The following is a 12,076-nucleotide window of genomic DNA, read 5'->3' on the forward strand; positions in this document are numbered from 1 at the left end:
AAGCGTCCTTTTGAAGTGACAGCTCAGAGAAAACACGCACACGCACACGCACACGCACACGCACACGCACACGCACACAGACATAAGCCATAAACTCAGGTGAGAACAAGCTCACACACACACACAGTCCTCACACCCATTCCTCAGGCACTTTCATGCTGGTGACAGACATTACTGTAACTACATTAATGACTTGTATCCACTCCAACATGGCCCTTGACCATATTAGAGGGTATTATAGACATGTACATTGAGAGAAGATTAACGTTTCATTAGCAGCCAGTACTAGAAGATGCACTGAATAAAACACAGATTTTTAGACTATTGCTGATATAATTATACATACAAAATAGGCTACATTGATGTGTGTGGGGGGCGGTGAGTAAGATGCGCCTTTGTTATCACCGGTACACATGTCATGATTAAGTGACGTGTCAGATCTTGTGGTTGTGGTTGTACTAGTGATCCATATATGTTTACCATAACAACCATACTGAAAAACACAGATCATGAGTCTTTTGAAAATCTTTTGTCAAGTTTGAGATGTTTTCAAAGAATCCACACACACACACACACACACACACACACACACACACACACACACACACACACACATATACATACACACACACACACACACACACACACACACACACACACACACACACACACACACACACACAAGTGGTCACAAGACTTGCAGTATTCAATATTAGACCAAAAGATGCCAACCCTGGAAAACACAAAGAAACGTACCTGAGGAGCAACAACGTTCTTGCACCACCATTTCCTGAGTTTTCCGTATTTGCTCACTGCAGTTCCACCCAGATGTTTGGTACTCTGAAGGGTAAAACAAACAAGAGCTGTGAAATAATCCCCTCAGATCAGAGGCCCTGTCCTCCAACTCCACCTGTTTCCGGGTGACCTCCTCCTCAGACTGGATGCCATTGCTGATGACGTTCACAGTGGTGTTCACTTCAGCACTATCTCTCCCTGGGCTCTCTCTGATCTTCAAAAGAGCCTGCAGTCCCACCACATAATCGCTGTCCCCTCTCTCCATAATGGCTGATGGTGTTAGCTTATTTGTCTGTTTTTCTATGCCATCCAGATTTCTGCAATCAGAAACAGAGTATTGACATGTATCTTACCTAGTTGGCTGTGTAAGTAAATGTTACTTGTCTTTGGTCAAAGGGAGAATATATAGGCTGATGCCCACTGTATGAATTTCCAGTATTATACAACACAATAGGCTTACCTCAACAGTAAGAAATAAATAGGCCTATAGGAAATACAGCCTAGGTCTAGAGAACCCGTCCCTCCTGCCTCAACTCTCCTCCCTCTTCTCCCTCCATGTCACCGTCTTCAAAATCACTTTCGGTCAACTTTTTTGTCTGTTTGTTTGTTTTTGTAACTCATTAGAATTACATCCTTGTTTTAAGCCAAATTAAAAAACGGTTAAAACGCACATTCCTACTCACCTTTTAATCCGCCGTGGACCGTAAAATTAAATATTTGAACGATTCAGTGTTGAAATATAAGCCAAACATTTGCTTGCGAGCCGCTTTCCAAAGAAGAATGCAAGAAATTAATGGAATGTTTATTGTTTTCATGGTGCTCGGTTTAGAAATATAATGTATAGTACGTCATCTGGATATAATGTTCAGACGTGACTAACGTTGCACCATCTGGGAATTACAATTAGTTATATCATTGAGAATAAATTGACTAAAGGATCAAAAATACGTTGAAACAGGCCCTACATTCTGATCTAACTGATCTAGTGTGTCGTCGTAGGGTATGGCATGCCAAAAAAGCAGGGTATTGCATGCCCAGGACGATGATAAGTGAAATGTAGTGACTAATTGTGTAACATTAAACTCTGGCCTAACCAAAGATGCAGAGCTTATTCTGATAGGGATAACCATAGCAGTCGACCGTAAAAATACGAACAGGGATCACGGGTTCCCCCTTGTGGTAGTTCTGTTTTTTCAAGAACTCCTTAAAATACGTTAGTGAAACCAGTACCTGAATAATTCAGAACAATAGTGAACAGAAGTTAAATGTAAAAAAAGAATAGTTGACACAAATATGTGCTTTATGCTACATGCTGTAATATCAGAGATTAGATGCAATTAATAGCTAATAAAAGAAAATACCTTTATTTTGGAAAATAATATACGTCAGAGGATGTTGGTAAGACTTTTAATTCTGTCTTTTCATTTCCTCCGCATCTTATTCTGAGCTGGATTTGAGCCACAATGGTGGTCCCCGTAGCTGTTCGTATGTCTGTTGTTTTTGGCTGAAAACCACAAGGTTTTGTGTGTTTTAATGTTCCGTGCAGCAAACATAAAGAGCCTTGGTAAAGCGGGAACCAGCTGGTGAGTAATCAGCTTTTTACCGTAGAGCGGGTTAATTTTAAGGTTATCAAGTGAGTTGGTTAGCCGTCCCTTTTATTTGGTTAGCCATCTTGTTGTCTACTTTGCTTAGTGTCTGCAACGATCATATAGATATAATTTCCTTAACAGTTTATTCAAATCTTTCGGGTACAAACCTTTAGGGTATAGACTACTAATTAACAACCATAACGATAGCAAGGCTGTCACTCAACCCCGGGGTCTCGATAACTTGGCTTGCTTGTTTTTCAATCTGGATTTAAATTGGTAATAATATAGGTCATTACCTAGCTGGCAATGTTTGTGACGCTGTTTACACTTGTTAACACTATTTCAACTATCCGGGTTCTTCAAGAATGTAGCTAAGTTTCTACTGAAGACGGAAACTGTCGACCCTTTTATTTTGTTAACATTAGCTATAGCCTCAATAATGCGTAGCCAGCTAACCAATTGTGCCTGGCAGTGTAACGTTACATGAAAGGGATTTAAAAGCAGGTCAGTTACGACACTAACAGATATTTGTTTACGCTAAGTATTTGAAGAATGTTTATTGCAGAAAAACTTAATCACAACACAATTACAAACAGGTACTTTGAGAGTGTTGGTATTGTCGTGTGCATTGAGGAAGACTTGGCAAGAATAGCCATTTTGGACATAGGAGTCATATCAAAACAAAGGAAGGACGCTCCTGCATAAAATGCATTCTGTAACCACTAAATCACCTTGAGTTAAGCCAGTGCCTGATGTCACTCTTCGCGTTGTCAAGTGTCACCTGAAGTAAAGGTTACATTGTCTGGAGGTTTTTTCAGTTGAAACATAAACAGCAGTCTTACAATAGAGCAGGATGCTATGTAATCATATTGGAGCTGTATTGATTGAACTCACATTGGCAAAATAATCTAGGCCTGTATAATAAATACATGTAGCATGCCATCCATTTGACGTTGCAGTTGAAAATATTACTTTTCAAAGTTATCAAAACATAATCAGTAGCACATTTAAATATATGAACAAAATGTTACTCAGTTGATGCAGTGGATGAAAATAAAAGTATGAGAATGTAATATTTATTTACTCCTTCCTTCAGGCACTTTTGCCAGACGATGGACGAGCTGGTCCACGACCTGGTGTCGGCCCTGGAGGAGAGCTCAGAGCAGGCGCGTGGTGGGTTCGGCGAGGGCGGTGCAGACCACGCGCTGGCAGTGGGCTGCCTGCTGAAGCGCCAGGCGCGCAAGCGTCGTGGCCGCAAGCGCCGCTCCGACAACCCGCACCCGCCCTGGGATGCCTGCCACCTGAGCGACGGCTCCGAGTCCAGCCTGGATGAGGCGGGCGGGCGGCACCACCACCACAACAACAACAACAACAACCATCACCACAACCACGCCCGAGACCCCCCAAACAACCACAGCGACTCAGACGAACAGCTGGGGCCCAAGCGGCGTACGCCCTTACAGGGGGGGGACTCCCACGGACGCGGAAAGCGCCCGCTGTGGCACGAGGAGCCGGGCGGAGGGGGCGTGGATGGGCTGGGCATGCGCAGCCTCCGACGGCGGCGCAAGTTCAAGCGGATGGCCGTTGACCCGCCCCAGGAGGTCACCACCTGCATGCTGGCCCCGCCTCCTCCCATGGCGCTGCCCAGAGGGCTGGCGGTGGGCTGCGAGGGCGGGGCGGCGGCCAAGGGCGGGGTCAAGAAGAGGAAGCTGGCGGCTCACAAGCTGGCGTCGGACGTGGCGGACGAGGGGGTGGTGGTGGAGAGCGAGGAGGGGGCAGGCCCGGGTGAGCCAAAGGACAAGATGGACTTTGAGGAGCATAAGGGCTCTGGAGAGGACATGAGTGACAGGTGGTTAGTGTTTGTGCTTTTTTTTTGTCTTCCCCTCCTTCCCTCTTGTCTCTGTCTGCTTTGTGTCATGGCGGCTCAAGTGGGTGCAGCTCACTTCACGTTTCTTCCTCACTTCTTAACTGCTCCCCTCCTTAGTTTCCATGCACACACTCGTTACATACGGGCAGAACATAGGAGTGCTTGAATTTCCTGGTAGTGGATTGCTCTCTAGGTTGAAAACTAATCAATTACGCCCACAACATTACAATAAGAAAAATCAAATAAATATTTGATCAATGTAAATGTACTCACTTGAGTAAATAGGATTATATGAATATAAAACTTAAGCGTACAAAAGGGTCTGCTATTAATCAATGCCAGGAACTCTGCTGTGTAGCTTGAGCTTTTCAAAGGCTTTTGTGAAGCTACACTGACCCTGACAGGCTCCCAACAGGGAGTGTTTCCATGGGAACACGTTTGTTTATGTTGGCATTTGTTCTGCTGGAATTAGCTCCACATCTGATCAGCCCCACAGTTTAAAGTAGTTTATGGCCTAGCCAACAGGAGTAATCAAGTCCTGGCTGTCTACTGATGTCAAGGTCATCTGAGGTTATTCTGACACTGCGGGTGCTTAAAGCTAGCCTGGTATAACCAGTCTCAAATTCACATTGTGAATAGATAGGCCGTCTGGATAGAGCGTCTGGCCACGCTCCACTGAGGCTTGTTGCCAGTCATTGCATCCTAATGGGCATAGACTTTGGGTTAATGACACTGTAACACTGTAACTGTTTTCAAACAAACACATCAATGTCAGTGCACTTAGCCACCCCCACTGGTTGCTGATTGGAGGCCACTCTGAATGGCTTAACGAACAGAGTTTCCAGACTATAATCAGTGAAAACTGAGCTGTGAGCAGTAGGCAGGCGGAGCCAGGCTAATTTAAAGCTAGCACTTCAGCAAAAGGATGCACTGCAGAGTTCTTTCCCCCTTGCTACCAAGCAGTGGGGCAACTAGCTGAGACTCGTAGCTAGCCAGTTGCAATGCTGCTTGGTCTTTACCCAGGAATGCCAAGACATAGGACCAAAACCTGAAGCAGTAGAAGCTTGTGGATGTTCCATGTAGAATTTCATTCAGTATGGATAGTATTTGAAGAAACACTTAATCACAACACAATTACAAACAGGTGATTTTAGAGTGTTGGTATTGTTGTGTGCATTGAGGAAGACGTGGCAAGAAGTGCCAACCAGTATGCTGAGAGCTTCATGGGAAGTGGAGTTCTACTGCTCAAAGTAGGAATAAGCAATCTTGACCCAAACTAAACCACCCTTTTCTCTCTTCCTCCTTCTCAGTGAGACCAGCAGCGTGAGCAACAGCAGCGACGGAGGCCTCTTCACCAATGACGAGGGGAGGCAAGGTAAACACGTGCTTGTGTGTGTTTGGCCTTATTTGCTGGTGTGCTTACTTGGATTGGTGCCTCTCATTCTCTGTACAAAGTTATTCTTTCCAGCCCCAGTGAAATAACGCTCCATCTCATTGTGACGTCACTCGTTGATGCTGAACTGAAGTTTCTCCTCCAACCTTTGACCCCTGTTATCTAGGCGATGACGAGCAGAGCGACTGGTTCTATGACGGGGAGCCTGGCGGTGCTTGTGGCGTCGCGGGTGTGGTGCCCTGGTGGGAGAGGGACTCGGCCGAGCTCGACCTCAACGACCCTGTTTTCAACAGCATCCTCACTGGATCCTTCCCTCTTATGTCGAAGGATGCACAGAGAGGTGTGTGTACATGTAGCAGCTTTGCTCTGTGTGTGTGTGTGTGTATTTGTAGCCAACTCCTCTTTATCATATTTATCTCAAGCATACTCCTACCAAAAAGTATTTTTCATCTCCCTTCACCCTCAACCCCTCCTTCTCTGTCTCTCCTGCTCTCTCTCTGTCTCTCTCTCTCTCTCCCGCTCTCTCTCTGATGCTCCCCTCCCCAGGGTTCCAGGCCAGGTTGAATCGTCTGCAGGGCGGGGCATCTGGTCAGTCAGGGGCTCACCACTCGCAGGTAAGGCCATCACTACCTCATGGTTCACACCTCCACACGCTGTCCTCCACCATACTCACCACTTTACTGACTTCCTCTACCTTGGTCCCCTTATCTCCTCCTCACTCTGTGTTTCTCTCTCTCTCACCTGCTCTCTATTCACTTTGTCTCTTTTTCACTTTGTCTCTTCTAACTTATTTTTGTGTGTGTCCATAACCCTCCTCACACTGTTCCCTCTCTCCCTCTCTCTGTAGGGCATCTCTGCTGGATCGGGCTGTACAGACCGACTGGGCCGGCTGTCCCAGGACCCTCATGAGTGAGTAGTTCTCAGTCCTCTTACCTCTCTCAGCTACTGTGTCCTCACGTCCACAAATTAGGACATCCATGGGATTCATGCATTACCCTTATTAGACAGTACAAACAATAATGGATGCTCTTTTGGTCTGTCAGTGTTTCAGATGAATTATTTTGAGCCAGCCTGATGGCATTATTAAACAGAAATTCAAGATGAGGTAGAAGATGTTGTTTGTGTGATTGTTTCTCTCTCTCTAGCAGGCCCTGGTTTAATCCAGCATCCAGGAGAGACCACAGCCAGGTAAGAGAAGGGTGGGCCTGAGCTCATTGTCTCAGTGCAATGCCTACTCATTTACACTGACCAAAGGCTTTTTTTTTTCTTTTCACAATATGTAGTACATGTCTGTTACTTTTAGACACGATCATGTCTGTCCCTGTAAACTACTGACTCATACTAGCTAAGGGACTATTTGACTTTGTGAAGCACTTATCTTAATGGGTCACTCTTTGTGAAGTACTTGTGGACTGTTGTAATGTTTCTAACCTTGTGTGTGTGTGTGTGTGTGTGTGTGTGTGTGTGTGTGTGTGTGTGTGTGCGCGTGCGCGCACGCTTGCACTTGAAGCTGCACTGGGACTCAAGGACAGATCGGGGGCACCGTAGAAGCTGCTCGTTAAAAACTGCCAGCAGGTATGACCAGAAGAAAAAAAAGATAATGACAAACCCTTTAAACCTTCTCCCTCAAACAGGTCACCTGCCCTGCAGCACCCTGGGAAGCTGCCTACTGCCTTCAACAGCTGTGCTCTTAGACAGGAGTTATTCTTCTTTACCTGCCATAACCGTCCCTGTATAAAGTCTATTAAACCACCCAGTGTGAAATATGCTTAACACTCAGAGGAAAAAGAGATGCAATCTACAGTATAGGAAGATGATTATTCATTGATTAAGTACTATTGAATAATACATTTTTAGCAGATGTGTTGCCGTGTGTGTGTTTATAAACATATGTGCATGTTAGAAAATGTCATACTACCCTTAGTTGTGACCCTTAGTTGTGTGTACTGCACCATTCGACCACAAGGTGGCATCACAATGAAACATCTGGAACAGCACTTTTTTTTATGGGGGTGTGGAGTCCGATCTCTGTTCAGTTATGATGTATTGACATAGGCCATAATGTTGCTTGTGGATGTGTTTGATGTTTGTGTTTTGTCGTTTGTTTGGTTGCCGTGTCCACAGACAGACGAGTGGTCACCTAGGCTCCCTATGCACGGGGGACGTGAAGAGGAGAAGAAAGGCGGCACCCATGGGAGCCCCGCCCACCACAGGTGCATTTCCTTTATACACTAATCAGACAGGAAGCTTAATGTTACCGGAACATTCATCCATTCAGATGTGACATACTGGCAGATATGTGATACTGTTGTTACTGGAGGTTTTGCCAGTGTTTCTTTAATGAAAGTCAATTCTATGGAATGGGTAGGTCATCACCTCACCTCTTTATTCAGTGTTATACATTACACAGAATAAAGACAACCGAAGCATTTAAATGTCATCTCTCTAACATTCCGTCATGGCTGTGCTTCATCATGGCTGTTACCTGAAAGTTTTGTTTTATGACTCTGTTAAGCTCTATTAGAGTTAGCTATTGTAGTCATTTCATATTGGTAAACTGAAATGGCTTACATGGTTCACATTTTGGTATGTAGCATCATCTACATGTTAATTTAAATATTAAATCCCAGACTCGCATACATGCTGAGCTGCACAAGTTTAGTTTAGTTAAAATGCACATGTTTGACTCCTGTCTTTCCTCCTAATCCCAGGAGTTGTGGGAGAGAATGCTCCTCCTATTCCGGACTCGAACATGGGGAACCGTATGCTGCAGAGCATGGGCTGGAACCCTGGCTCTGGCCTGGGCCCCGAGGGCAGAGGCATCACTGAGCCTGTCCGAGCCCACCAGAGGCCCAAGGGCAGTGGGCTGGGATTCAACTAGAGCCCCAGGCTTTGGGCCTGCTGGAGGAAAACAGCATGCCCAACAACGCCGCTGTACGAGTTGAGAGTAAAGAGAGAAACAGACAGTGAACAAATGTGGAAAACAAACAGGAAGGAATAAAAAAGAAAGAAGAAAAAGAAAGTATGAATGAATGAGACAGATTGCGGTCCTCTTAACATTGACACACAACTGTGTGGATCACGGAAAGACTATTGATCAAGGAGAAGAGGATCAATGAGAAGCAGCATTGGACTGACAATGACCGTAGCACCAGAGAGACACCAAATTAGACTGAGTATTCAGACATGGACATAAAAATGTTTAAAAAAAAAAAAAGAGAGAGAAGAGAGCTCAAGCTAGTCACTATGTACTAGTGGGAATGTTTGTTTACATGTTCTCTGTCGTTGTCCTCTGTAAAGGTTATGTTTTTTTCCTCGCTCTCTCTCTACCCAGTAGGAGTTTTTAAAGTCTATACTAGTATATTGTACAAGTAGCTAAAGATTTGAGTCTGCTAAACTAATGTCACTCGATTTGTAGGTTTCAGAGTACAGATTGTTGTTTGAAGACCTGAAATATAACCACCACGTGTAAACGGATGATCTTGCCCTGTGCTCCGAGGCCAAAAGCACGACATAACAATTCTTCATCAATAATGACAAGTCCATCATGGGTATTTGGGATTGTGGACTTGAACACATTTTTCTTTTTTTTTTCTTTTCTTTTTTTTTTTTTAAGTCTTTTGAAGTTTTGGTCACTGGTCCTCTGACCAGCTTCCATCCAATCAAGAGCATTAGCTTTACATTTAACATGAAGCAGACCCATATATTAGTGTTGTTGCGTACTTCAAAGCTAGTGATGAAACTAATGTTATAACACAAATTGTTTTTAGGTTATTTTTGCACTTTTAATGATGTCCATGAACAAACTAGTCAGACCTCGTAAAGATGCATCGCATGTTTGGCCTGCTGCTGTCTTGTCAGTCATTGACTAATGTTTCTTGCAATTTTGCTGTGTTCTTTTTCTGTTTTTGTTTGTTTTGTTTTTGTTTCCTGCTATAGTTTAAGTCATGTTCACCATTCTTTTCAAACTGATGATTGTTGTGCAACACGCCAATTTAGGGCATGAAACATCACTCCATTCTAGCTGCCATGTTTGTAGTTTTTTTGTTTGTAGTTTTTTGTCATGGGCTTCTGAGCCAGGGTTGAGCCTTAAGGCTGAACGCTGGTCAGAATAGTAAGTGTTCAACAGCAAGCTAGAGGATCTGGACTGCTGATGACGGTCTGCATTAAACTCAGTTGATAAGATGGTTTTGCCGTGTGTCTCTCACACCTCTTCTGATCTTGTGGCCAGTCGTTGTAACGCTTGTATGTCACTACATTCAGTGCGGTCTGGACATAAAGACATCCTCCTTTGGGAATTCAGATGGGTGCAAGATATGTTTGCAAACTATTGCTTAAAATTGTATTGAAAATGAGCCCACTATAGCTCCCTGCCTGACATCCTAAAAATATCAACCCTCTAATCCTCTGAATTCATCTCACCTTACCAAGGTAGCACCACAGTGTTAAACATTCTCCGAACTGACCTCACACCACGTTTATACTTTTTTACTTGGGTTGTAGTACATGACCACACACTTATTTTGCTGTTTATAGAAGGACTGGTAGATGCCGTCTGAAGTTCATGTGAAGATATCTGCCCATTATCATCTTACAATAAACTTCACAACTGGAACCTCTCCCACTGTATGCACAGACTGGTCCTGGTTTTAACCCTTGCATGCCATATGGACCAGTAGACCTACAAACAGTCAATATGTGAAGAGATTTAGTGGCTGAGCTGTGTGTGTGTGGGCTGGTGGAGAGGCTCAGCGGTGGCACTAGGGGAGCTGCATCTGGGCATCTGGCACTGCGTCTCATCCATGCTGTGCCCTGGGGCATGAATGTGTGTGTGTGAGGGGAGATGGGGCTGGTGCTGGTGCTGGCATCTGTCACCAGCTGCACCTCCTGCTCCCCACCCCACCCAACACATACACACACTCACACACACATAATCATCATCAATTCATGCATCACCCCACACATACACACACTACCCCCACCAGTGCCATCTGTGTCCAAATCTCTGAGGCAGACCAGGCCTCTTCATCCATGTAAGGGTAGAGAGAGAGGAGGGGAAAATAAGGCCAGACTCTGCTATTACTCTTGCCGAGGGTAAAGTATGTTTGAATATGTCAGGGGTGTTTAAAGCTACGATAAGCAAGACCTGATCATATTAGCGCAAACGAATGAGAACAGACCTCGGCCTTCCTCACCACACCATCACCTACATTATTGGCTGATATAGTCCGCTTCAGACCTATCGGTTTCTCTGAAACTGATTTTGGTTGAAGGCTAAAGTTGACTAACTACAGGGAATGTCTCTTATAGGCTACTGCCGGCTTGGTAAATTAATCTGGTTTCGACATTGTCGCACAGTTTGATCGCTAACACACGTTTCGACATTGAAGCACAGTTTGATGAAAATACATACGCTAAGATGGCATGGGATGAGTTTGTGGTTTGAGTGTATGTTCGTTGGCCTGTAAATGAGAAAGGGAAGATAACTGGAAGAAAGAGAGCCTACTCACTTACTCGTATCTCATTCCAGTTTAGCAATAGGCCTGCCCATGGCGCATTTCACTTGGACAACAGAATCCATATTTTCCGACAGGGATCGGCCTGTTCTACCTTTAGGCCACCAGAGGGTATCTGTTGCGGTCTTCGAAAAAAATGTGTGTAAATTCAGGAGTGTGTGTATGAAAGAGTGCGGTTGGGAAACGCACCAAAAAGCCATATTTTAGCCCTCAACAGGTTCACTGGAAACATCCCCTCAATCTGCGTGTCTGCGAGATATATGTAACACAATCTAACAAGCCAGATTTCTTCGGCCTGCCAAGTGGTCTGTACCATTATAGCCCCCGATTTACCAACTCAGGGGTATTGTTCCACGAAGAGTAGCTGGCCTATTCGACAACAAGTCTGGTAGGCGACATTGTACAGTTAAAATGGGATTTCATTTAAGGTTGGATAAGGATCAGAAGACGGGATTTGATTTATAGCCTACTCAAGGCCTATGCCATCCACATTTCAGTTATTGAAATATTTCACTGCACATGATGAAGACAGTTGCCGTAGAATGATGAACTATTGGTCTACTATTGGTAGAATTTGACCGATAGATAATCTGAACACATGTCAGCCTATAGGTGTATTATAGGTCCACATGCTATCAATGAACTGGTGACAGATCTTCAAGTTTGCGTAGATCCGTTCTATTGATATAAACACTGCGTCTCCATTTTACACTTATTTTGTTTCAAATTGACATGGATGTCAAGAGTGGGCTTCTTAGAACAGCTGCTGGAGAAGACAAAACTATCTGAGCGAAAGAACATTGGATGCTCTAACATCCGCTGCCTCCGTAAATCTTAGTTATTCTGCTCATGTCGGACCGCGGGGAGGGGAACAGTCTGTAACGGCTGTGGCTGTGTCCACGGGCAGCGCTCTGTG

The 12,076-nt window shown here is 44.6% G+C and overlaps 1 protein-coding gene across 3 annotated transcripts; it reads left to right on the plus strand.

Moving 5' to 3' along the window:
• Positions 1 to 2,209: 2,209 nt before the first annotated feature.
• On the plus strand, positions 2,210 to 10,263 carry gpatch2 (G patch domain containing 2). 3 transcript variants are annotated; one of them, XM_012835632.3, is made up of 10 exons: positions 2,210 to 2,378; positions 3,481 to 4,236; positions 5,562 to 5,626; positions 5,811 to 5,984; positions 6,191 to 6,258; positions 6,492 to 6,553; positions 6,790 to 6,832; positions 7,155 to 7,219; positions 7,769 to 7,857; positions 8,356 to 10,263. In XM_012835632.3, the coding sequence occupies exons 1-10, from the start codon at positions 2,329 to 2,331 to the stop codon at positions 8,523 to 8,525; spliced, it is 1,542 nt and encodes a 513-aa protein (XP_012691086.1). In that variant the 5' UTR covers positions 2,210 to 2,328; the 3' UTR covers positions 8,526 to 10,263. The 3 variants fall into 3 exon arrangements, with proteins under 3 accessions (XP_012691086.1, XP_012691088.1, XP_012691089.1); XM_012835634.3 differs by having other exon boundaries at positions 6,793 to 6,832; XM_012835635.3 differs by having other exon boundaries at positions 3,481 to 4,233.
• The last annotated feature ends 1,813 nt before the right edge of the window (positions 10,264 to 12,076 follow it).

The sequence above is a fragment of the Clupea harengus genome, chromosome 15, assembly GCF_900700415.2.
Source record: "Clupea harengus chromosome 15, Ch_v2.0.2, whole genome shotgun sequence".
In the NCBI taxonomy this organism is placed as follows: Eukaryota; Metazoa; Chordata; class Actinopteri; order Clupeiformes; family Clupeidae; genus Clupea; species Clupea harengus.